The sequence below is a fragment of the Canis aureus genome, chromosome 6 (assembly GCF_053574225.1).
Source record: "Canis aureus isolate CA01 chromosome 6, VMU_Caureus_v.1.0, whole genome shotgun sequence".
Classification (NCBI taxonomy): domain Eukaryota; kingdom Metazoa; phylum Chordata; class Mammalia; order Carnivora; family Canidae; genus Canis; species Canis aureus.
The window spans coordinates 13751886-13779528 of record NC_135616.1 but is presented as its reverse complement, the minus strand read 5'-3'; the positions used below and the strand labels follow the sequence as shown (position 1 = coordinate 13779528).

The 27643-nt window shown below is 43.6% G+C and overlaps 1 protein-coding gene across 1 annotated transcript in view; it reads right to left on the bottom strand.

The window, feature by feature from the left end:
* Positions 1-27643, bottom strand: part of COLEC12 (collectin subfamily member 12) — a 181709-nt gene that overhangs the window by 39173 nt on the left and 114893 nt on the right. The window contains exon 3 of the mRNA XM_077900205.1: positions 2104-2226. Within this exon, the coding sequence (XP_077756331.1) occupies positions 2104-2226 (123 nt within the window). The remainder of the gene's footprint in view (positions 1-2103; positions 2227-27643) is intronic.

The window sequence follows — 27643 nt, the reverse complement described above, 5'->3', positions numbered from 1 at the left end:
TTCTGTACAATTGTAAAGGCATAAAGACCCTAGATCTTATTTTTTTTTTTAGAGGTAAAAATTACAAAACCCCAAATGGTGGTATGCTCTTCAAACTTCCATCATCTCTCTCTAGGTGGTAAATATTTGCTTTCATGATATCACACAGTACCGAGCCCTAAAGGCTGTTTCATTCCAAGCTTCTCCTTTATCTGGGTTTGCTGGGAAAAGTCCAGGAGAAGTGAGTAGTAACCTAAATAATCTGGTAAAGGAAGAGAGCCAGTCTGAATTACCCTGAACGTAAAAGACCCTCCTTTTTCCCACTAGGCTCCCATCCCCAACCCCTTGTCCTGCCTGCCACAATTTAATAACCTTTCTTAACGCTTACTTTGTTAATCCTAGGTTGGATTAAGTAATCACAAATGTATAAAATGACCTGGTAACTTTCCAGATTTCCATTGCTCAAATTCATCAGTCAACACACTACAGGATGCACATAATTTTCCATGTGTGTGGCCTCAGAAATGAGACTTTCAAGCCTCAGCTCTATGGAGTATTTTTAACATTTTGCCATTCTACTGGCTACAGTTGTATAAATGCAGTTATGAAGAAGCAAGAAACACAGAAATATAGTCACTATCTACTAGGACCAACTACTGGACAGGTGGTTCAATGATATCATCTTTGTGCCTCCCCATCACCTTGAAAAGTGGCATTATTAATTGCCATTGTAAGAAATAGGAAAGTCAAAGAGGGTATGATTCATACCCAGGTTACACAGCCATGCAGAGGACTTAATATGGTGCCTAGCATGTCAGCAAGCACTTAAGAAAGATTTACAATTGTTTTACAAATGGCAAAATCAAGGGTGAGCTTGGACCATCTGGCTCCAAAGCCCATTCTCCTTTCAATACGTTGGTAGGTTTCCTGAGGAAACCTCTAGACACTGGGAGAGAGGTGAGAGGAGTTACTGGTTGGAGGGAATTCACTTTGAATCTTTCTCTCCCCAAGGAGAGAAAGTCTATGAGCCAAGAAACAGAGAAGGGAACACATGGGAATTCTCTACTGTTAATCTGTCAGTTCTGAGGCAAGGCAGTTGGGATGGCTGCTGAGTGAAGGTTTTGAAGATCAGCAGCCCCCACGTCTGCCTCTTGCTGAAACCAGACGACGTGTCTGTCTCACGTATCTTTGATGGGAAGGCTTCCATGGCTGTTTTCTATAAAAGGGTTTATGCCTCGTGATTCTGAATCCTGACACCTTCTACCTGTGGTGTCTGGAACGGGTGTGGTAGTGGCGGAGGGGTGAGGGAGGGAGAAGCCCGCTTTGTTTCCAAGTCTGAAGGATTCAGGCAAAAATCTTCCACTGACCTTAAACCAGACACGTTGAAAGAATACCTAACATCTCATAAAGTATCGTTAAGGTGGCAGTGCTCCCTATGTGTTTAACTTCTACAGGGCAATATAAACAACAGTGGTCCCAGGAGATGTGCCGAAGAGGAAAAAAGGGAACCAACTGCCAGTCCCTGGGGGAAGTAAATCGTATCTCTGGAGATCTTGTGTTTGGTTTACCCTCTGTCAGTATAATTTTCCTGTGTGCTGGCTCCAGGGATTCCTTCCACAAGGCCTCTTACAGATAAGATGAAAAAAGACTGAGGAAGAGGGGGGAACTAGAAATAGGTAGGAAAACACAACAAGGAGGACAAATCTTTGTAACTCACAGAAGACCTTTATGATTGGTGAAATGAGTCAAAAGGACTCAGATCCCACAGCTACAAGAAGCACAAGAAACAAAGTTTATGATGTTGCTTACTTCTACGTTTGAGTTGCATTTTTAAAAAATTGTATTTATTTATTCATGAGAAAGAGAGAGAGAGAGAGAGAGAGAGAGAGAGAGGCGCAGAGAGAGAAGCAGGCTCCACGCAGGGATCCCGATGCAGGACTCGATCCAGGGGCTCCAGGATCATGCCCTGGGCTGAAAGTGGCACTAAACCGCTGAGCCACCCGGGCTGCCCAATTTGAGTTGTATTAATGAGATACTTCATACTTGCAAAGTATGGGTGGGGTTTATGTTTAAATTAATAAAGGGAAATCCACCATTTGGAAAGAAAAAGGAAAGAGTACTTACCTTTGTATCCCAAAATAGCTACTGTGATTGTTAGCAAGGCACACAAAATGTATAATAATATGATAGAAAACTTCAGCGCCCAGTTATTTTTACATTTGGTACATTGCGTTCCTTCCTGAATACCTGTAAGAGAAGTCAAATTTTAATAATAGTAACCAGAGATATCATTTCAAAAAGTATCATCCTGCATGTTGCTTCAAATACTATGATTAAAAATAATTTTTACATATGCCTTACTATAGGATGAGTGGTATTTTAAACACACCACATTAGCAACACAAGCATTTTAAATATTTCCATTATGTAGTAATTTAATGTTGCTGCATTTAATAATCACTTGGAAATAGCACATAACTTTGTCTCAGAATAATTTCAAATCCATCATAATTATCATTTTATTAAAGTCTCTACATGACAAAAGATTTTTTTAAGATTTTTATTTATTTATTCATGAGATACACAGAAAGAGAGGGGCAGAGACATAGGCAGAGGGAGAGGGAGAATCAGGATCCCTCTGGGGAGACCGATGCAGAACTCAATCCAAGGACCCCGGGATCACACCCTGAGCCCACGGCAGACACTCAACCACTGAACCACGCAGGCACCCCTGACAAAAGATTTTAAACACCCCAATCTACTGTTTCAGATTTTATTGGACCTATAGCAACTCAAACACAACCAAGCAAAAAACTCATGGCCTGTCCCTTGATGTTTGTTTTAGTGGTATGCTTGAGCTAGTTCCTCTGGCTTACAAGAGCTAACTATTAAATTTGTAGGAATTTGGGGAGCTGGTTGTTAAACTGTTGGAAGCTTGAAATCAGCCCTGGAGGGAGTATTTACACCATGGAAATTGGTGACCACTACAAATTGTGACACGTCGTCCTCCACCACCAACTGTTTTACCATACCACTGTCTATAATGCAGTTTAATCTACAGCAGGAAAATAAATGTGCTTTTATGACTAAAATGTTCAATATACAACCATTCTTGTACACCATATATATGCAGAAAATAGACACCCTTATTTAAGTTATCACAGCAATTTAAATCACAACTAGGAAACTAGAAAAACCAGACATTTTTGATAAGGGGGGTAAATTTTTACTGCTCACTGTTCTACTTTTTGAAAAGCATTCTAGTCTAAGTGGTAAACCACCATCACTGCTACAAGTGACTCCAGAAACTAACCTATAAAAAGGGAACTTTCCATCAGATTGATTGGAAACACAGAAGACAAAGACTGTGGACATTTTAATGTGAAAATCACGTTGTAAGGAATACTGGGAGATCCCTTGTTTTCCTATGTGCATCTTACTAACAGTGTCCCACAGGAGCACAGCACATAAAGGACTGATCTCCTATAATTGTGCTCAATAACTTTTGATGGGTGAGTCGTGAGGATTAAGCTACAGCCAAAGTTCCCCCTTTTGGTTTGTAATTTTACGCATCATGCCCTTCTTCAGTGAAAAGAGTTCTTCAGCTGTGTTTAATGCAAAATGATGAGAGAAACAGCATAGAACAATGACTCCAATTTAACTTTCAGTGTTTAACCAATCCCTCTGGTGTTCTGTGCCACAGACTCAAGGGGAGGGGGTTGAGTCCATCTGTTCCATGACTAAGAGCAGTGATTCTCAAACTCTGGGGTGCATTGGCCTTGTCAGAACACAGCCTTTCTAATTCAGGAGGTCTGAGAAGGTGCCCAAGAATTTGGATTTCTAATAAGTTCCCAGGGGATGCTGACAGTGCTTGTCTGGCCACCGTGCTTTTGTACAGTCTTTCTCAAACTGTAAAGTACTTACAAAACATATTGTCAAATGCAGATTCTGATTTAGTAGGTCTAAGGCAGGAGCTAAGAGTCTACATTCTTCACAAGATCCAGAAGATGCTTAATTGGGGAAAACACATTTCCAGGAGCTAAGGTTTATTGTGAAGATGTTCATGCTGGATCGACCTTGGGTTAGCCAACACCTCGAAGGCGAAACTGTAAAATCTAACTCAATGGTCAAACAGACCAAGAGTAAGTTGACTTCTCTGTATCAGTTTTCCCACTTGTTTTACTGTGTTTCCTTTCCATCCTGCTCCTTTGTCACCTGGATGTCAGTACCATCTCTCCTGTCCAACACTGACCTTGGTACCATCCCCACCAAACCAAAACTCCAACTTCCATCAATGTCCTTGTTTCCACTACCACTATCCCAGTCCTCCACTCAGAGACCCCCTCAAGTCTTCCCTGATATTCTTTAATTCATGCAGTTGCCAGGCTGTGCTAATCTTCCCATGGGAAGTTCTTTTCATAATTATCTCATCTACAGTTTATTGGTGTTCATTTACTGCCTCCACTGTACCAGATTCTGAGCTAGAAAAGCAGCTTTATTCATAACCACCCTTCAGGGAGGCATGGGAGTGACAGCTGAGGTGACATCCATAGGCATCACAGCCAGGATTCAAACCTGGGTCTGTTCAAATTTAAGTGCCATACTCTCTCCACTTTGTTATGGTGACTCTTTCTGGTCATCCCTTCCTCTCCATTTCACTGTCATGCTCCTCATCTGAGATCCTTTCATCTCAGTGGGAGCTTCCTCTTCCACTCCCACTGGAACCCAGCCTCACCCTGGACTCAGATGCTATCCTCATGACAATGTCAAAGAGAAGAAAAACAAAAACACTCAACAGCTCATCCTTAAATAAAGGATGAACACACACACACACCCATCAGCTCTTAGACTCTCTACTATCTGGCAGCTTTAAATGAAAAAAAGACCCCTTACATCAGTCAGACTGAAAATCTTTGAAATTGGGAGAGGGAGGAGTGTAAGCAGACCCATAAACATGCCGTATCTCACATTCAGGAGCTATAAACGTGCTTTGGTGTCCACTGTAAACACAGAAGGATGACAGACACAGAGATGACAGACACATCTCTCTTGGACAGACTGGATGATGCTTTTGTGGCTGATGGGGGGGTTTCATTCCTTTTGGATTTTAGGACCATGGTGGGTGAGCTCTATATGTCTATGGGCGATTTCTTGCATTCCATTGACAGAGCCTCAGAGGATTTGGTCACAAGGGAGGGACACAAGGGATTCTGTGTAGATAACGGAATCTACAGTGAGAGTTGCTTAAGGTCATCTGGTCAAGTGTCACTGTGTTATTGATGGGGAAAATGAAGTCAATGAGACAAAGCCAATCAGAAGCCACGCGTCCTCACTCTCAGGGCAAGGGTCTTCCCCTCCCATTCTGGCCACGTGTGCTAGTGCTGTATTTGCCAGCGGACATCTTGTACATGTGGTATTCGTGCAGGTTGCTCCAGGACAGTTGTCACTGGTTCCTATTCTGAAGAGCAGGGTCACTTCCTCACGGTGTGCCTTTCTCACTGCTGACTGTATCAAGCATTTAATCAATATCAGATGGTACTGCCTGGCCTCCCCTTACACTTGACACACTTTCTGTGTCTTGTTTTTTCTCTCCCCAGAGACTTATTTTTAATAAGAATTCTGTTTTATCTTTCCCTCTCTGCCCTCCGCTGGGAGGACATCTGGCCAAACACACAGATGCCTACTACAAAGAGACCCTGCTGGCTCACGTAGCTGGGGGACCCCCCTCCTCCTTGAACCTAGATGGTCACAAAAAACATTCAAGAGAGATATCCCCCTGTTACCAGCCTTTGTACTGTTTGTTTTCTCAGCATTACTTTCCTGAGACTGGGGACTTTGTTTCTGTTGGAGGGGGGTGCGGGTGGTAGGAAGGGCAAGGGAATCAATCTGCAGAGGGCTGTATATAGGACATTCTAGTTCAGGAAGTGAAGCAGTTTTGCCCCTTTCCACCAGGAGACTTAGTGTATCAAAAAACCTGGCCCAAATAGCACATTTGCAATTCAGCAGGCCACAAACAGAACGTGCCTGAAGGACCCATGCTTTTCCATTGGTTATCTCTCTTAAACTATCTCCCACTGAACCACTGAACTTGATTCTTGGCTCATGTTTTAAATGTATTTTCCAGGGTCCAATTCTTTACCATGCAAAAAAAAAAAAAAAAAGTTTGGGGGCCCAGTGAAATCAGAATCACTCTAGTTAGCTCCTTGGGCATTCCACGGAAATTCAGAATAGGCTGACAATTGGGTCCCCAGGGCTCAAACTCAAAGTTCCCTGTGTCACCCTGTTTCCAATAACACATGTTTAGAGTAAGATGAGTGGGGGCCGGGCGGGGCCGCCGATCAGGGGGCAGCGGTTAGCTGGTTGGAGAGAATAATTGAAACACTGCAGGAATGACAGTGCAAAGGGCCAGAAGAATTCACCAGCAGAGAATTCCTTTCTGCTGTGGTTCTCCATAAAGAGCCCTCCCAAGTGCTGCGGTCCAGGCTATAATCCAGTCTGTTTTTCCAATCTTTTTGGAGAACAAAAGAGTCTCCTTCATTCACTATCATATTTTTCTGCCATCACCAAAGGACGGCTTCTCTTTTGAAATGGACTCATGGTGATCAATCCCTTTCCCTGTCAGGTGAAGCCTGGCACTGTGGCCAAGTATGGGGCACTCCTGGTCTGTCGTAATTATCACAAGTGTCAATAGAGCTCAGTGGTGTTGCCATACAGATCGTGTTACCAGAGAGAAGCTTCAAAAAGCTGGTGGATTGCAAAATCCAGAAAACCACAGGTTTTGATCTGAGATTTGCAGTGACCTTTTCATGTGGCTTTTTTATAGTTATTAATCTACTGCCTGGTGGCATATATTCCCATAAGCCCATGAGAATGATTTGGCTCTAACAGTAAAACTGATGATTCAAATAAGTTCCTATAATTAAAATGCCCTCAAAAGCAACAAAACAGAAAGAGTTAATATCCTGGTAAGTTATTTGGTTGTTATGTAATATCACTAGAATAAAAATTAAGTACATAAAATATTTTATCCCACGAATAATTAATTTTCTCTTATTACAAAGGCCTTTTACTAAATGATAGAACATGGGTTTAGTTAGCAACAATTTTTTCATTAATGAATAATTTAGTTCCCCAAATATAAATCTCAGTCCTGACACCTTACTATGCCAAGTTTCTAACTGATGTGGAGAAGCATGAAAATGGAAACAGGACAGGACTTGGGAATGAAATAACTTTCTGCACAACATAAATGAAGCCTCATAATATCCCTGTATTCATAAAAGTGTATTCAGACCAGGAAAATTATTTAGAAGAGTATTAAGAGTTTGAAATCTTCAGCACTCATTCTGCACTTATATTAACATTCTGCACAGTCAACAGGGCATAGTTTCTTCCATTAAAACATTATATATATGTGGCAGTCAGTTTTGGTTTGGGCTTAATGTTAAAAGAAGAATATGTATTATTTGTTTAAAATTTATCATTTATACCCTGCCTACTAAAAAAGAATTGTTGTAGGCAAAAGCCAGATGTAATGAGGCACTCAGATTATATAGTGTCTGCCAAAATATATAGTGTCTCAACAGAACACCATTATTTTCTTTGTGGTTTTTATAATAAGAAATCCTTTATTATATGAACTGTACACAAATGCTTTCAATTCTGAGGAAAGGAATCCTCGCTCATCGGGGAGCTCAACCATCACATCTACATTTGTCTCTCCTGGCTGGCCCCCTTCCTCTTGGCTCTATTCCTATTCATTTTATTCTATGGACACAGCGTGAACTGTCAACAATCCTGATGATACATTTCAGCAGCCCTGACTACTTCATTATCTGGCACTACCAAACAATGTCCTTGTGTGATTAGGCACTGAATCTTTTAATGAAAAGGATTTATGAAAATGCAGCTCCAGCTCGGGCCATCAGAGTCTGTTGCGTAATGGAGCTGGACACATACATGGCACAGGTATTGGGAGGAAGGTCACTGGACATTTGCTCAGTGGGTGAGAGTCTGTCACTGCCACTAATGCAAAGAGGAACTGCTGAGGCCGGCTGCTATTCCTGAGGCCCTGATAGGTGCCAGGCCCCCTCTCCTGGCTATTTACAACGCTTTGAACAATTCTGCAGAGTAGGAATTTTGGCCCTAATTTTATAGAGTCTAGGAAGATGGACATAAAAGAGGCTGACCATGCAAGCCAATAAGTGGCTGAGCTGTAAGATGAACTTGGGTTATCACATGCTGCTTTTGCAAGCCTACGGACTTCCAGAAGTGGAAAGCTAAACAAAGCAAGATTAAGGATGCCTAACAAGATAAACTGTAGAAAGCTGACAGGTTAGACTTCTGGAAGTATTCTGTCAAAATAAAGGGGTGCCGAAACATCTTTTCAAACGTTGGTAGAAGATGCCTTTCTCAGAAATGAGCAGTAAAACTCAGCTCCAGTAAGTTAACTATTACAGGCCTGGAGCTCCTACAGGAGAATTACAGGCTGTAATTTCTGACTATTCTCTGGTGACATACTCAGCAGCAAGTTAATTCCACCCTAAATAAATGCTCATTATCTCTATGAGAGGTCAGGACTGTCTTGGAGGCTGGCCCTTCCTGGGAACCATCCCTCAATGGTGATGGAATTTTTGGAATGGAGTGGGCTAGGAAAAGAAGGTAGCTTTATAATTTCAAGGCAAACTATGAGACATGCAGGGGGCTTGCACGGTTTAAGTTTGAAACCAAAATAAGTTGCTTGCTCCTACTGAGTTTTCTCCTGAACTTCTAGTACATGACATAGTAGCCACAAAAGTCAGAGTCCAGTGGCTCATTCATCTATGGACCCCAACAACTGCTGGTGGTCCATATCTGCAGAAGTTGGGTGAGATAAGTTAATGGAAAGAAGGCAGTGAAAGAAGGATTTATTAAATAGTGATTAAAGAAATTAGTTTATCTCTAGCCTCTTAACCCCTCTCAAACAACAAAAATTGCCTGAAGTACACTGGCAAAACCCTTTTACAAATACCAGCTTGACCCCATGTTTCAGGAATCAATGGTAATTATCCACTGCCACAGTAAGTTCCAAGTGGATCAAAGTAGATTTCAAGATGCACACCAGCTAGCATCCTCTAACCATGTAGGTTCAAACAGCCTCAGGGCCAGGAGGAGAATCAGCTGTCATTGAGGCCAAAGTCCATCGTACAGGGAGGAACTACAGCCCAGTGAACTCCACTGTCTGCCCCACTCACACATGGGCCAGCCCTGGGTTTAGGCTTCAGGATTCCCGATTCTCCTCTGGAATTCTAATTTAGATCCCCGAACCCTGCCCACTTCACCATGCTTCTTTCTTGTTACATCCCATTATTTATTCAAGAAATCAGCATAGAGTATCTGCCATGTACCAGGCACGGAGTATAATGGTCAAAGAAATAGACAACAATCTTGGCCTTTAGTATCCTCCAGCAGGAAGATATTGTAAGGTGTTAGGAGGTGATAAACACTATGGAGCCAGGAATGAGCAAAGGACGTGTGTGAGAGGAGGCAGATGGCAATTTAAATAGGCTGGTCAGAGAAGGCTTCAGAGAGTAACACGGAAGCAAAAGCTTGGGAGAGCGTGGGAAAGAGCACCAGGGTACCCGTGCGGAGGTTGCACTGCACTCCCCCAAAGATCTGCTTATTCCTTCTTCAGGTCTTGAGATCTGCCCTCCTTCTCCCCACAACACTTTTCCTCTCCATGAAATGACTTTTTTTTTTTTTTTTTGAAATCTTCACTCAATGAAATCTCTTCCTCAATGAATCCTTTCCTAAAATTAGCCTCGCCCCAAGCCCAGCTGGACCTGAACCCCTGTGGTACCTGTGTGGTTCACATTGCACAAATCTATGCACATTTGTGTTTTTAAAGGCCATCTGCATGGCTCCCACCTCCTGGAGGTGTGGGAATTTTATTTCTCTGCATTATTGCTTTTGTGTTTCTCTAAACACACCAGTTAGCTCTCTACAACTCCACTCGAGGTGAGCAATTTCACAAATACACGACTGCAGCCGGCTGTAGATGCTGGCAGTGGGAAAAGTAGGCTCTGTCCCTCCCTTAGGGACTGTCTCACACAAGCTGGAAGCAGCATACCTCCCCCAGCTCTCAGGTGTGTCCCCTCCCACCTTTGTGTCCAGCTTTCCAGGTGACCAATGCCAGGCTGACCTGTCTTGTTGGCCAGCGGGGAGCTGTCCTGGGAGAGTATTCAGCTCAGAGGCCTGATAGTCAAAATGCAAACACTTGAGAGAACATCATCCTCCCAATCAGGTACCTGCAGCCTGAAAGGAAGAGTTTTCACCGCAGAAGGTGGGGAGTGCAGTGGGGTTTACCAACCAAAAGAACGCAAGGCATTCTTTATGCCCTGGCCCAGCCTGAAATGAATCCCAAGATCTAAAGCAGCACGGCAACCTGTCTACATTTTCTGTCCCTTAGCACTTACAGAACTAAATCTGACAGGGCAAGGATGAGAAATGTAAACCCACAATCCAACATCTGCCTGGAATATCGTTGCTTTAAAAAGTGTTATTTAGGGGGACAGCTGAGGAGCTAGTATCATGCTGGTGGGGATCCTGCTGGGCTGAGGGGGCCAAGTCTCAGTTAATGATAGTGGATTTACCCTTTTTCACCGAAGGAGTGTTGGGACATGTGGAAATTATGCTGTGGAGCAGGTGCTGGCATAAAAAAGAGACTAATCCATGCTCTCTCACATACCTACTTGAGTTCTTTAAACCAACAGAACTAGTGTTTTGATGGGGGGAAAAAAGGGGCCTCAATGTAAATGAAAATATCAATCAGCCTGACAGACCTTCCTCATTCCTTTATGAATATGTGTTTTTTACCTTCTTCAAGTGAAGACTATAGTTGAGGACACTTAAAGTAAGGGAAAAGTGAGCCAAGACAGAACAACAGATTTTACTGTCAGTGTTGGAAAGTAATTATCTGCTCTACCTTGACCGTAGCCTAAGTTCCAAAATGTGATGAGAAATGAGTCAATTAATCAACTTGAAATGATCTAAATGAGGAAAAGTTGGCAAATAAATAATGAGGGAAATGGGAGGGATCTATTTTAAAGACTATGGCCCAACCGTGAGAGGAGTGAGGTCCCCGGGCTCAGAGAAGAGCCTCCCATTCACCAGCCTGTTATTCATACTTGTTAATAGGTCTGGACAAAGGGCAGAGAGAGGAAGAAATGTTTCCATGTGGTAGGCAACTATGGTTGTAGAGGTCAAAGAAATATAAAAACGGAAATGCAATGCACAAAAAAGTCAGAAGGCATATGACTGAATTTTAATTGAATATAAAGTAAATGGGGAATTGTATGCTTATTTTATTTTCCATGACTTCATAAAGAATTCAAAGAGGACAGACTTAAATTTAGAAAATTATCTAAAACTGAAATAACTAGATAAAAAATGGATAAATGCACATATCTGTATATAAATACATGCAAACAAAGTGGTTTTCTTGATGGTAGAGAGGTTGCAAAAATTGATTTTTTTATAAATTTATTTATTCACGAGAGACACAGAGAGAGAGGCAGAGACACAGGCAGAGGGGGAAGCAGGCTCCCTATGGGGAGCCAGATGCAGGACTCGATCCCAGGACCCCGGGATCATGACCTGAGCCAAAGGCAGATGCTCAACCACTGAGCCACCCAGGTGTCCCTCAAAAATGGATTTTTAAGTCAAAACTCAAATTCACAATTTCCCATAGATTCCTCAGGGGTGGGCCAGAGCCAACTGGCACTGAATAGTGAAAAACATGTGTTTATATCTCTTCACAGTTCCATATTTGGTGACTTTACATTGGCAGCTTGGAATTGATCACACTGCAAGTATTTACAGCAAAGAAATCAGCAAATGCTACAAAATTCAGGGCTTTTGCCTCGTGGAGGGCTGATTGTTCAACATCTGCCAGCATACTACTCAACCTGCTGCAACTGACCCATCACATTTAAACAAATCAAACTGCTCTTCTATATCGGGTAATCACTTGAGAAGTTCAGGATCACTGGACAGATGAAGATTATATTGGACCTTTGTTCCTTCTCTCCCCCCCCTTGAGGTTATAGAGATCATATAGCATTCTTATTAGTGATATTTGTGCACATTAGATGTTTTGAATTCAAAACTTCCAGGGATACATAATACAATGCAAATTCATAATCTCTGTGGGGTGCAATGATCTGTGGGGTGAAACTGACAATGTTCAGGGTTCAGTTCCCACATGTCTGTTAATTTCATACCATGGATACAGGTTTGACTTAATTCTGATCAATCGCCCTGAAAGTGAATTTCCCTCTCTCTTGGGAGATGATGTTCAGGAGGACTGACCTGATCTGTCACCCACATCAAATTAGTGTGGCAGTTACGAGGTGGAGCACAGATGAATCAGCCTAAGGACAGGCAGTGGTGCAGGACACATGAGGATACAGATGAAGGAATCACCATAGAGGAAGAGATTTCCAATGAGAAGCCTCAATCTGGAAGATATTCTCTTTACCTCCTAAAAGCATGCAGGCATTAAAACCCCAGCTCTAGGCAGAAAAAAAAAAATCCAAGTATCCAAAGGAACACAAGACCTCTCTGCACACTCACAAGATGCACAAGTATCTGACAGCAACAATGAGACCCAGAGACAGAAACAGGAAAACATCAGAAATATACCAGCTGAGTTGCCAATGGTGGAGGCAAAATACCTTTTGAACATGACCTCTTGTAGCAGAGAACTGCACAGTCCTCTTTAGCTCTGGTCCAGTATTCAATGGAGATCAGCGATGCAGGAAATATATACACGATTTCACCAATATGAACTTCTTAGTTCATTCAATCACTTAATTGTATTTCATGCTCAAAGAAATGCATTTTATTGCCCAAAAGGCCAAATAGCTTCTAATTCAATCTGTAAACTGGTAAAACAGGTAGAAAGAAAAGCCTTAGGACAAGTTCTTAATGCTGTCCAACCCACATCTAGCTCAGGGTTTTCTCCATTACCCTGGTAAATATGGAATTTGAAATCTGTATCAGAATCACCTACTAGGGCAGCCTCGGTGGCACAGCAGTTTGGCGCCTCCTGCAGCCTGGGGTGTGATCCTGGAGACCCGGGATCGAGTCCCATGTCAGGCTTCCTGCATGGAGCCTGCTTCTCCCTCTGCCTGTGTCTCTGCCTTTCTCTCTCTCTGAATAAATAAATAAATCTTAAAAAAAATTATTTAAAAAAAAAAAAGAATCACTTACTAGGGAGTCATTCATGTACTTCATTTTTAATTTGTAGCATGTATTTGTTAATTCCTCATAAGCTGTATATGGCTTAGAATATAGTGTGAGTTCATTGCTTATTATTCTTTAAAATATCCTGTGGTCCCTCCCAGTTAAGAAGTATTTGTCGAGGGGCCACTACACAATGGGATGCCAGCAATGGGTTGGGCTCAGCTCAACACACCAAGGACACATACCCATTCTAGAACAGGGCCTAAGCAGGGCTCTTCCTTCCTGGGGCAGCAAGACTTCCCCAGGAAGCCTTGGAAGAGTTGGAAAAGCTCGCATCCTATTGCTGACAGGCCAGCAGTGTGATCTTGCAATCAAAAGACAGTGCCATTTCATTACTTTCCACATCATGCATGGCCCTGAAGAGGAACTAAAAAAGAAGGACTCAGTGATTCACAAAACATCCATTCCTAAATGAGGAATAAAGCAAAGTTTGGACTTAGTAACCCCAGCTACCAGGCAATGTTCCTTCCTGCCAGAGAGCAGTTGTGTTACAGCAGCAAAGCTAGTAAAGACAACCAACCACCTGTAAATACAGTCTAGTGGTTGCCCTGAAACAATCCGTCACTTTATACAACACTTAGGGGAAACACCACCTAATAAACAACACCTAGTAAAGCACAGGAACATATACTACAGTAAAAGGACAAATCCCACTTACAACTGTGGTTATGACAGTACTTATAAAATTAGAAGCACTAATTTACTAGGGTGTACAGAGCCCCCAATAACCATGTGATTGTAGATTTACTCAACTGTGTCTATGGGACTACTGCATAGAAGTAAGTAATTCTTCTCAGCTTTGGGCTTGGTCAGAAGATGCGATGGTTTCCACTCTTGCTCACTTCCCAGACAGACAGACACCACGAGTGGGCAAGAATCACCTAAGAGAAATGCTCGTTAAAGTGGGGCCAGGAGAGTGCAGCTCAGGGAGGGCTCCTTCTTTCGAAGGCTTCAGCCAGACAGGCCTCGGGTAGGATGGAAAGGCTCTCAGAGCAGGGAACAGGAATAACAAAAAAATTTTTTTCTATGGAGAAGAGCAAAGATTTGTGATTATCTAGAAATAACAGAAGAAAGAGGAGAGCTGTGTCAACAGGGAAACAAAAGCGACAATAGGCCTTGGGAAAGACACTGTAAAGAAGGAGGTCTCTGAGTCCTTTGTGTCCCAACCAGGTAGGAGACCCTGAGGTGGAATGTCTGTGCCTCACACACCAGGACACAGAGATGACACAGATTATTTCTGTTGGTAATGAAGAGAGGGTTCTAGAGAGTGAAGAGAAAACAAATCAGTGCACGAAACAAGTCACATTAAATTGCTTGAACATCGAGGACATAATTGAGTAAGTCTGTCAGGCAAAGAAAGGAGTACCAATATAGCTCCCGCTGTTAAAATGCAGTGATTTTTATTTTCCAAATGGCCAGTACTAAGGCTTTAGAGCTTCACACCTGGTCCTCTGGTCCCTTTCGGCTTCCCCTTGAGTTCCCCTACCCCACCCTACTCACACCGTGGCCATGTGCCCTCATGTGGCCCTCAAACTGGGCCCCAAACACTGTGGCTCATCACACGTCAGGCACTGCCCACTCAGGGTGCTGTATTGAGACATCGAAAGTGTTCTTTGTTGGGAGATGCAATTCAGAGTTCTTCTTCAACCCCAGTTCCTTGCCCTCCATCTGCCCTCATGAAACAAGAACAGGTCATAAATCCAAGAGACCAAACTGACTTGGCTTATTTCTACTGCACTATCTCATTTCTATTAAGTCAAGTACCACAGTTCTGGAGTCCTGGCGCCATAGCTGGGAGCAGACGAGTTAAACCCTTAAATTCGTGCAAGAGTAGGTATAAAATAAGTTTCCCACCTGTATCATTTTGCAGGGTACACCTGAAAGTGTTATTTACTGACACTGGGTAATGCAAGGGTACACCTCAAGCTGCTTTTCATCAAGGGGACAGGTGATGCTGTGACATAGGAAGTATACTGATTCCTCATGAGTAGGGGATCCAGTTTTGGGCCTGATCTTCCAGCACAAAAAGGTTCTAGGCAAACAGGTTAAATATCCTCCCATCTTTCCAAGAAACAGAGATGACAGCTCTGTAGAAAAGATAACGAATCCCTCTGAGAGACTGGTTTTGCTAAATTAATTAAACAAGGAGGCCATCAGACTGAGGTGGCTCTTGGGTCCTGGTGGCCTACATAAGCAAACCGAGACCTAAGTCTGTAAGTGCCTCTAGGTTACAAAACTGAAACCCAAGGACAGCCAATCATAAACACCCAACTAGGCCTAAGCATTAGCTAATCAAATAATTTCCTTTCCTTGCTACAGGCATCCTCTCTATAGAGGTCTTTTACCTGGCTCCGGTCAGTGGAGGGCTACTTCTGGTTTGCCACTGCCCTGATGTGAACAGATGTTTGCCTAAACTCTTAAAAGTCTTAATATGCCTCAGTTTATCCTCTAATGGTATATTCAGCTGAGAGAGGAACACAGACTAGGGCTCCCCTATGCCCAGCACAAAATGGAAATGTTGCCCAACTTGGTGGATGGAACCACAGGCTGAACCTGTAGCATGTGTACTTTTCATAGTTTTCCTTTTCAAATTTCCATGTTGATAAAAAAATGTGAAATTTCTATGCAATGCGAGAATAAACAGACTTCTGTTTCACAATCTGTACAGCAGATCTCCTCTACTTATCCAATATGAGCATATCATATATGATCATGTTTCTGATGGCTCTACTATTTCCCCTCCACAGTGATAAACGGGGGCGTGTGGATGCTTCTGACCCTGATGTGAGGGGCAGACGTCTCTTGAGTCAGTGCGACTAACAGTGGGGGAAGGGGCAGTGTAGACATATGGAAACAGATTCAGGCAGGACCAGAACTATTTCCTCAGCCGCAATGATGAAGGGTTTTTACCAGTCCCTTTAGTGAGGAGGAACTGGAACCTGATATCAAAACCCACTGTATGTCCTTTATAGTTTATTGTATATAATTACGTACCATAAACTGTGCGGGGTTTGCATTCCAGGGCGTGGGATTAGTCATTCTCAACAAATCCTTTTGTTGACTTCTCTAAGTCCCGGCTAAGAACTCAAGGCCTTCTCTGAACTGAGCCCCGTGGACTATTGTACCAACCCACTGAATTCTGTGTAGTATGCCCCAGGTACATCTGCAGATGAGCAGCACCCAACAGACACACTGGGTGCACACCCTGCCTCCAGTACCAGAACGTGTCAGTAGTGCCAGTACAACCTCAGGCACATCTGTTTCTAGCACTGTACTGTTGCAGAGTCACCGCGCTTCCCTGTTAAGTTTTTTACTTTGTTCCCCTGTGCAGCTGGGACCTCATCTTGTATGGGAGCCCTGTTCCACGAAGGACCCTAAGGGATGGTGATGGTGTGGGGGGGTAGGGCGCTTCCAAATATCTAAGGCCTAGGTTGTTGTTTTAAACTATTTGGCTCATGTGCATGTCTGTAAAGCATTGCTAAAATTGGAGGTGTTTCAAAAGCAATGAGGAGCATATGAGAATAAGTGATCTAATACAGCGTGTGAATTCCTAGCAGGTTAGTCACTGAGCAAGGAAGCAAAACAGACCCTGTGTGCTAGCACACCTGATGTCCTCAAAAATGCATTCCATGCCTTCGAAGAGACCGCAATGTATCTTTCTATCTTGGAAACCCTACAAGTAATATTTGTGAAATAGAGATATTACAGATTGTTAATATTAGGAAACAAAACCCCTTTTTGTAATGTGTATCCTGTCATATGCTTGCATCTACGTTAATTCACTAGCATATCCAAGGTTGTAAATATGGCCTGCAATTGTGATGAAGCCATCCATGGAATAAGCAACATGATAGTCATGACCTCTCCCCAGAAAAATGCACCGAAGACATACATTTGGACTCTATTTCAGGAGATCTCAGGGCTCTAGAAGCCACCCATACCTAAGGTTCAGAATTGTGATGCCTGGCTCCTCGCAGGAGTATCAGGATAACATAATCCTTTCCAAAAGGAATTTATAGGGAGTTCTCTGTCACACTGAGAGGGCAAGTCCACTGACAAACATCTCCTTCTTCACCTGGCTCTCCTTTGGTTCTCTTGGTTGCCTGGCCAAAGCAATATTTATCTGTGAGTCCCTGACCAATAACTAATACATATGCAGCAACACACTATAAATCACAAGTGTAGGCCACAGTGATCTATGCGGCCACTTTAGAGGCATCATCAAGACAATCCAATGCAGAGAGGCAGCAAAGGATGGAATCATCCAGAAGGGAGGAGGCTCGGTGTCCATTGAGAGAAGAATGGATAAAGAAGCTGTGGTCTATATATTCAATGGAGTATTACTCAGCCATTAGAAACAACAAATACCCACCATTTGCTTCAACCTGGATGGAACTGGAGGGTATTATGCTAGGGGAGTAAGTCAATTGGAGAAGGACAAACATTATATGGTCTCATTCATCTGGGGAATATAAAAAATAGTGAAAGGGAATAAAGGGGAAAGGAGAGAAAATGAGTGGGAAATATCAGTGAGAACATGAGACTCCTAACTCTGGGAAATGAACAAAGGGTGGTGGAAAGGGAGGTGGGTGGGGGGTTGGGGTGACTGGGTCATGGGCAATGAGGGGGGCACTGGATGGGATGAGCACTGGGTATTATGCTATATGTTGGCACATTGAACTCCAATAAAAAAATATACAAAAAAAAAAGAAAAACACAGAAGGGAGGAGGCTGGACACAGATACAGGGTTAAGTCGGAGAGAGTTCATCTGCTGTTGAAATCAACAAGATGTTGACAGTGGAGGCCCAGATGTCCTGTTAAGAAATGTCCCACTTAAACAGTCTCAACAAGCTGGCCAATGTCCTTGTGGGAACCAATAGTAAGGGCAGCAGCTGTAGTGAATGAATCACAAGTGTCCTTTCTACACATCTGACTTCAACATGATCATGCCCTTCCTCTGCGCCAGCTTTTCTGGTAGCTTCTCATCTCACTGAGACAAAGCTCTGAGGCCCTTGAAGCCCTATATACAATCTGTGCCCTAACCCTGACCTCTCTGACTTCATCTGCTCTCCCCTCTGTCCCTTCTACTCCAGCCACACTGGTCTCTCTGCTGCACCTTGTATACACCAGACCCGCTGCTACAGGACCTTTGCACTTGCCTTTTCCTCGGCCTGGGACTCTTTCTCCCAGGTATCCTTGCAGCTCCCTCCCCCTCCCTTTTTTAAAAAAAAGTCTTCACTCAAATATCATCTTGTCAGAGAGGCTTTCCCTGATTATTTTGAAAATGACAACACTACTCTCTCCCATTCCCCATTCCCATTTTATTTCTCTCCATAGCACTAAGCACCATTTAACATGTTATTTATTTTACGTATCTTTTGTCTTTCCTCAAAAGGAATGTAGGTTTCATGCAGGCAGAGATTTTTGTCACTTGCAACTCACTACTGTATTCCCAGGGGCTAGAATATGGCTAGCATAGAGGCCCCCACCCTCTCCACGGGGCTGTTGGGGAGATTAAATGAGTTAACACATGTAAGACACCTAACACCACAGAGCATATAATAGGAATTATATAAATGTTGGCTATTATTTTGAATTTTGTTTTAAACTTCATGACAACCTAATGAGTAGGAATTACTATGCCGTTTTACACATAAGGAGACTGAAGCTCAGAGTAACTCACTTGGGGTGACACAGTAGCACTTGGCAGAACCAGGATTCAGACGCAGACCTGACTCTCAGTTCTGTGCCCTCATCCCCCTCTCTCTGTTTTGTAAGTCCTGAGATAGAAGAGAGGCAGATCCGTTCGTTCTGAACAAGCCCAGTGGCTGAGAAGGCTCCAGCCCTAGGGAGTGGGGGGCCGGGAATAAAGTTTCTTGGATCCAGAGACCTTTATGCTGCGTGAATCTGAAATAGCATGTGGCATCGTGTTTACTTCCTAACTGCACCAAAAAAATGTAATGGAGCCTGCCAATTAAAAAATGTTTTCATGACCCCAGAAAATCCATGTATTGGAGACATTTAGTTTAAACAGTCATTCTACCATAACAGGAAAAAGAGGTAGAGCAGAGGAGTTTATTATAACAGCTGCTTTCATACCCCAAACAAGGTTTGGCTGTTTTTGGCAGGTTGTACTGTACGAGTGTTGGCAAGAAGCTGACGGACTGCGTGAGTTTCCTTTCAAAAGATCATTTTGCTTCCTCAGAGAAACCCATGACTGGACTATCTAGTGTGAATTGCAGATGTTTGTTCCTCCTTCACTCCTCTGTCCTCCCGGGGCTTCCACCCTGCCGAGGTCTAAATGGGGCACCAGCCTGAAGAGCAGAAAGAGTGTGGGCTTTGGAATCGTGAAGATCTTGGGTAGGATCCAGTGTTTCCTTTCTTAGCTGTGCGACTCTCTGAGACGTAGTGTCCCCAGCCACGGGGCTACATGAGGACTAACTAAGGCAGACACCCCTCCCGGTACTGGCAGCTAGTATTAGGACATAGTTATTATTGCGACTTCAGATGGCTAGGGGCTGAGTCCCGGTTTCCTCTGAGGGCTCTCCTGAGATGTTCCATTCTACAAAATGCACACGGCAGAGTGTAAAATGCAACTCCTTCCCTGGGGGCTTTGTAAAGACTGACTTACCTGCATTCCCCCCCTTCAAACCTACAAAGTGGGCAAAAAATGACACAAGGACAGATGATGGGACCACGCCTTTCATCCCCCAAAGCAGGTATCATTGCTCTTGAGCTCCAAAGGGGGAGGAAAAGGCAGGGATAGAAGGGGACCTGATGATGGCCTGGAGGGTAGGGCTTTGCTGGGTTTTAAACTGGAAATCCTACAGGAAGCAGAAGGCTCCTGGCTCCCAGAACCGAGGCTGTGCTGGGCTGTGCCTCTTGAGACACCGAGTACACAGCAAGCGCCTGAAACCATTTCAATGCTAATGGCTTCCAGATGGCAGGAGAGCAACCAGCACACTGTGCACTTGGCACAAGCGAGCCCAAGGGATCTGAGGCCCATGAGTCCAGTTTGTGGCCCAAACTCATAAGGAACCCAAGTAAATTAGAACTGGACCTCCAGCAAACTTGGATCCCCTGGCTAGATTGACCACACACCCTGCAGCATCCCAACCAATAAGATGCATACTCCTCTGTTCTATAGGGTATAGGTCAGCACAGAAGCCACCTCCCTCCTCCAGCAATGTTTGCTCCTCAGCATCCAAGCCTGAGACCCACAGACAGCACAGGTCTTGCTGCACAAAGGAAATGAGCTTCCCAAAGCACTTGGGATATGTGTGCTGGGCTGGGTTTTGGGACCCAGGCTGTAGTGGAGGGAATTTCTGGCCACTGCTGGCAGCTTTGAAGACCTATTTTTGACTTCAAAAGCCTTTCATCCTCTGTCTCTTCAGAGCCTGAACTTGGAGCATTTGCCCTTCAAAAAAAAAGACAGGGGAGCCAGTGAGCAGCACAGGGAACATTGATTCAAGGGGTACCCCCCAGCCAGGCACCTTTAAGCCCTACTCCTGAGCTCCAGCCTGGCAAGGAGTGGGGTTAGGGAATAGTAGGGGGGTCGATGGCTACACTCTTTCCCCACTGAGAGGGCTGGGGTTTAATTCAGATGTAAAAACATCCCATACCCCAAATACCAGTTCAACCAGAAGGAAAATATGTGACCATGTACAACTTTAGCCTCAACTCCATATCTAGGGGTGATAATCCAAATATTTAATCAATGCTCTGGCATGGGCACTGATCAATCAGAAGGAATATGCCCTGGTGCTCCCCTGCTGAGCATCAGCCCTGCCTATATCCTGACAGAGATGTTTTAAAAATACCACGCCAATTACTTGTGGGTGGAATATCCCGGAGCAGCCAACACACTTTCCACTGTTGACAGGGAACTTTCACTGCCTGGAGCTTTTCCTGGAGGGCACCCTGCTCCCTGGTCACCTGGCCACACAGCTGACGGTACATCAGAAAATGGACTGTATGCGCCTGTTGTGAATTAAAAACAAGAACTGTCATAAAAGTAGACAGACGAATGGCTATTTTAAGTTGCTACACTGTTTTGGGAAAGTGGCTGCAAGGACAGGTGCCGGGGTTTGGAGAATATTCTTCTATTCCTGTTAAACTGTGTAGAAACCCCAAGTGTATTGCTTTGTGAAACAAAACACTCAGATGTGGCTGCCAGAGATCCTTTAGGAGAAGGCCAACATCGAGTCCTCAAAGGCATGGCTAGGAAGGGAGAAAGAATGAAGCCAACAAACAGCACCAGGGCCCACCCTCCAGAAACTTACAAATCCAAGTCTTTGGATTATCATCACAATTGTAGATAACTAGCTCCTTACACACAGAAGCCCATACTGCTCTCCATGGGGAAATTCTGAGTACCCAAGGAAATTCTAACAGAACCATATTTTCTTCTGTCCTTTCCAGACTCTTCTGACACACTGTATTTCTTCCCAGTCTATTTTCTTTTCTCCTTCTCACTCTTAGATTGCTACCCTCTCAATTCTCACCTTTCTTTTCCTTCTTCCCCTACAGCCAGCTCTCTGCAGTAGTCCCTTTGATTCTTATCAGTTCCATGTCTTCCTTCTGGTTCTTTCTTTTCTTCAGTGCCCTCAAGAGCCTTACCTCTGGACTGCCAGGAAGAACCCTGAGTGCCCCTGGCTAAGGACAGAGCAGGGCAAGGTAGAAATGTGCAGGATGGTTTCTAACAATATGCCCACATTGGCCCAGGGTTCACTCTGGTCGACCAGAGCTGCATGGACTGTTCACTCTTCTATCACAACACTAAATCTTCATTAGGATAAAAAGTGGTAACATGCAATCTAAAAATTGTGGAAAAGCAAAAAAAAAAAAAAAAAAAAAAAAAAAAAGGGAAATTGGAGGGAATAAAAGAAGAAACAAAAGGAGTAAAGAGCAGAAAAGAAAGACTCAACTTCAGAGTGATCACATCTTACTCAGGTCAAAGTTCAAAATCCTAAAACTGTTTCTAATGTCCCACTAAGTAGCGGCCTCTTAGTGCTTCTGACAAGTGATTTAAGGGAAGTGGTCTGTTCCCAAGGGGGCTCATGAATCTCCATGCATGACAGTTCAATCAAGAGAGTCTGGAGTCACATAGTTGTAAAGGTGGCAACGCAAAGGTCAGAAGTACAAGGGAGGAGTTCATTCATCAACCCCGACAGACAGGCATGCCCAGGACAGCGCAAGGGACAGGAGCCATCTGGTAGCTTTGCTTGCAAGATCAGATTAAGAAAGTACCAGCCCAGAAACCACAAAGGAGAAGATGAAGCTGTATTTCCGGAAGAAAAAGCAAAGATTTCTACCCAAAGCTGAGGTAAGAGCTTTATTTTTTTTTTTTTTCCAATGATGAAGAAAGAATCCTACTTCCCTCTGATTTGAATTATTTTTAGCATACATGCCTCAGCTTTGATGCCCGACATGTCTGGCCATGTCTCTCTTCCCCTGCCTGAAATTTTTCAGTAGCTTCCCACTGCCTAGCCCGTAAAACATGAACTCCACTGCCTGGCACCTGAGGGCCATCATGAAGGTAACCTCCGCCTAACACTTCTTGTCTTCTTCCTGCATTCTCAGCTCAGACTTCAGAGGACTCCCACCTTCTGGAATACATTGCACTGTCTCATGCTCTTCCCTCTGCTTGGTATACCTTCTCCTGTTTGCCTGCCTGCCTGCCCACATTTTACTCATTCTCTATAACCCATTTCCCAACTCCAGCTCTTCTGTGAATCCTGACTTCTAGAGGTTCCCTCTCCTAGATGCCCATGGCACTCGAATGCCATCCCATTATATGCTAATTATTTTATTGTAATCCAGACTAGAATTGTATCTTTACAAATTTTGCAACCAAGACCTAGCACACAGGAAGCACCCCAAACTTATTCAGACTATTCAGATATCATTTGTTTGAATTCTGTATGTATACATATTTAATTTTATGCACACAAGGTCATGGTCTCATCACCACCTGCATCTCTAGGGTTGTGGGTTCTAATTAGGACACTGGTTAGAAGTTTCTGACCAGGGCCTCCAGGTTGGGATGGATGGGAAGAACAGAGGGAGTCATATATCAGAAATCAAGTTTGAAACCTGAAAATGAATGGCTTCAAGTGCTTAGAAATTTCCTATCCACAGGCCTCAGCTTTTAACTCAAGCAGAATATATATGTTTGCAGAGAGTGGGGCTAGAGCAAAGTGAGTGGGAACAGAGAGAGGCGTACGGGATCTTGTGCAGAGTCTCTCTCCTGGTCAATCAACCCCTGGCTAGTAGTTCCATACAAAGGGTCATATATTATTTCCAACCATTTAAATTTCATTTTTAATTAGCCCTTTCCCAAAGAACCACAGAATGTCAAAGGTGCTGAGGTAAGCAGCTGAGACTTTTATAAATGTCAAAACCAGTGGAGCCAGACTCAGAAAAAGTCAGGTAAGTACAGGAAGGGACCCCTTGCATTCCAAAGCATGTGCAGAAAAGCACAGAAGTGGGTATTTATGTATGAAGGAATTTTGAAGTAGTCCATTGTACTGAGACATAATTCTACTCTAAAACCTCAATTTTCAATAAGTCTGGCATGAAACTGACAGGAGAAGAAAGGGATACCTAAATCTTGAGTGTTCTGCAGCTCTGAAATTTGGTGTAGTTTGTGCTCTATTAAAACAGTTCACCTCTCATTAGGAAAATAATTGCTGGATTAGCAAATGTCAAGAACTCATGATTTGGGCATGTTAAACAAGCATACCAGGTCTGTGGTTTTCTAGAGATCTAAAAAAAGCTACTGCCACCTCAGGGGAGACAGGAGGTTTCTTAGGAATTAGGAATACACTGCTCTAATAATCCATAATATACTCATGATGACGTTGTAGTAGTATTTCCACTATACATACGAGGTACATGGTGGGTTAAAAAGGCATTGCAGATAGCCAGAAGATGAAATATTATTTCTAGGGCAAAATGTATCTTTAAATGATCAAACATCTGCCTTACAAATTACCTTTCCTGTTCCCAGTTAGGAACTACCTGTATAAATCATTCAGGCACACTGATGAAAAATAAATCCCTTTTTCTTTCTACTTTTCATGCACAGAGTCAAGAATATAGGATCGATTTGTTTCACAAGTGTATGGTCTGACTTACTACTTTATACAGCACGTTGCTCAAAGGCAAGGTAGAGTGTCTCCTAAGTGTTCTGCATTTTATCAACGTGGAGCAGGTTTCCCTAACCTAGCAAATCTATGCCATGCACAAATAGGACTCAGAAAAACGAAAAGCCTGGAACTCCGCAGTGAACCTAATTATGATAACAGTCAATAGGGATGAAGGGCCTTCCCTGCCTTAGCAAGATGGTGAGGGGGAAAGGGCATGACACACATTTCCATCCTGACACCCAACTTATTAGTGCTTTGCCCTTGTTCCTTTTTATTTATTTGAGAGAGAGAGAGAGAGAGAGAGAGAGAGAGAATACAAGTGGGGAGGAGGAGGAAAGGAAAAGGGAGCAGGCTCCCTGCCAAGTAGGGACTCCAGGATCATGACCTGAGCTGAAGGCAGATGCTTAACCAAACTGAGCCACCCAGGCGCCCCATGCTTTGCCTTTCTGAGCATCAGCTTCCTCCTCTATAATATAGTCATAATTACATGCATATCACAGAATTATTATAGATTAAGTGAAATCATGCATTTACAATGAATATGGTGAATGTGGTACATATTGGGTGAAGGCATCATAGTTACTGCTTCTTTCCTTGTAAAAATGCAATTCCCCTTTTGGGGTGTCTGCCTGCAGACAGAGAGCACATTTTTTGGTCTGTGCCTCCATATAGTAGGTTTTGCAAGCCAGTCCCCACAGAAGTCTTTTCTAGTACTGCCTGTGGGAAAGTCCAGCTAGTTCTGGAGTCCAGGACTGGGAAGCACATCGCTGTGGCACACCTCAGCCACATCCTCCCACCTTGCCTTTATCAGTATTAAAAGTGAATTTTTAATTAAAAAAAAAAGCGATTGCCTAAATATAAGATGGGGGTAATGGCTTAGTAGTAGCATGAGGGGAAAAAGACTAGGAGTCTTTTTTAATAGCAAATTCATGATAAGTTAGTCATCTGGTGCAGCTAATGTGAAATATGTAGTGTGACGGGGGGAGGGAGGGCAGTGATATCTCAGGAGGGAGATGTATGCACCCCCACACCCCAACTCCCCAAATGCCTTGTCATAACATCCAGAGAAAAATAAAATATCTGCCAGAAATATGATAAAACATGAAACAGAAAAACACAAGCTCACCTAGCTCAGCTGTGAAACTTCAGTTAAGATTATATTGGTTTTGTATCAACATAAAATAATTCTAGATTAAAACCTAAAAACCACATAACAAGTACTAGATCTAACTTCAGGAGAGACCTGCCAATTCAACAAAAGGTTGTAGCTTCTCCACCATGCTAACCGCCTGCCCCATCTCTTCTCCACACTCAACCCAGGCAGCCAGCAATGCCTAGGATCAGGAAACACTCCAGAATAGTGCTTCTCAGCCTCAGTGGCATTTGATATACACTAGAAGTTTGTACAAATCTTGACCCCAGATCAGTCAAGTCCAGGGGACTCCAACGTGCAGCCAAGGTTGAGAACAACTGCTTCAGAAGGCTAGTCCCACTCTAACCCAGAGGATGGTACCATCTGGACCACAAACTTAGGGAAAGCTGGAGAGAGTTGGGAACTTGCTCGAAGGACAGTGACCAGGATAGTGACATAAGGTCAACTGGCAAGGGACATGGAGACAAGGACAATACACTCAGGAGGGTGTCATGGACAACTTTAAAATACCAGAAGCCCCGACAAGTCTAAGAAGAAACTGCTTTGTTCTCCCTGCATGGCCATCAAAGGGTGGGAACTGGAGGGAAATGGATTTCAGCTCTATCTCAGGAAGAGCTTTCTTAGAAGGAGAACTCTTCAAAGCTGAGGAGGCCTCCGGGGAACTCGCACCCCACAGCTGAACATGTGTGAGCACAGACTGGCATGAGCCCCCGCCGGGCAGAGATTCCGCAGGGGGACATGAGGCACTGAACGGGGGAATCGGACTGGATGGCTTCTCAGGTCGGGCAGCTCCGTGATGCCAGGGGCTCGATGCGAGGGATGGACTAAACTGCCAACTTTGCACGGCGAAGAAAACAGTTTTGTTTAGCTCAGGAAAACAAACCCATTATAAACCTCACCAAACGGATAAACACGAGTGGGCGGGGGCAGCGGAATAAACCCAAGATGATTGAAATACTCCCAAATTCTTTCCACAATACCATACAGTTCATTAGAACAATTCAAAATGCAGCAGTGAAAGGCAGCTACACTGAATGGCCTGGCCGGACGGCTCTCTGGGAGCCTATCTGCTGATTTAAGAAGGCAGACACTCTGGAGGAGCCCCCTGCTGTTTATATGGTTGTCCAAGTTAATTATCCCTATATTTCCAGATGAAGTGAATGGTAATCTGTTTATCTAGGTCAAATATTTGGAGCTGTCTTTGTCCCTTGATAGTTGTATAAAAATACATAGTGTTGTCCTTTTGGGCACTATAAGATCAGCTTAAAAAAATAGCATCTACTTCTTTATAGGTTCAACACCGTAAGCCCCTATTTGTGAAGTAGTCTAATTAGACCTAACTCTAAACAAGTAGTTTATAATGTGGTTTGTTTTTTTTTTTTTTTTAAGAAAAGAAATTCTGAATTCATGCCATATTTTTGTCTGGAATTTATGAACGTATCCCCATAGAGATAATGAAAAGCTGACTTCTGGCCTCTGCAACCATTCCTTAGAGTAGTAACTTCCACTGCATAAGGAAAAATGTAGGGATCCCTGGGTGGCGCAGTGGTTTGGCGCCTGCCTTTGGCCCAGGGCGTGATCCTGGAGACCCGGGATCGAATCCCACATCAGGCTCCCGGTGCATGGAGCCTGCTTCTCCCTCTGCCTGTGTCTCTGCCTCTCTCTCTCTCACTGTGTGCCTATCATGAATAAATAAAAATTAAAAAAAAATTAAGGAAAAATGCACAGTGCTACCACAGACAGCTAATGCGGTGCTGGTATTGGTTACCAGAACAAAGAGGGGTGTCGGAGTGGAGTAAGAAAGTTTGTATGTCGCAATGTATGTGGGGAAGATGTGATTTAATACGCAAAATAAAATCTCTGGAAGAGTAGGGGCTTCCTAATGGCATCTACCAGATGTCCTTTAAGGCTGATCTTATTTTGGATCAAGTCACTCAGAGTGAGCTGGGGCATGGTTAGGATGGGTATGCCCACCATGGAAAAAGAGGATTAACAGGGAACCTGCTGTGGGTGGGGAGAAGGCCAGGCTTGGTTTGGTCCTGAAGGAATGGAACATCCAGAGGACTGCAGGATCAC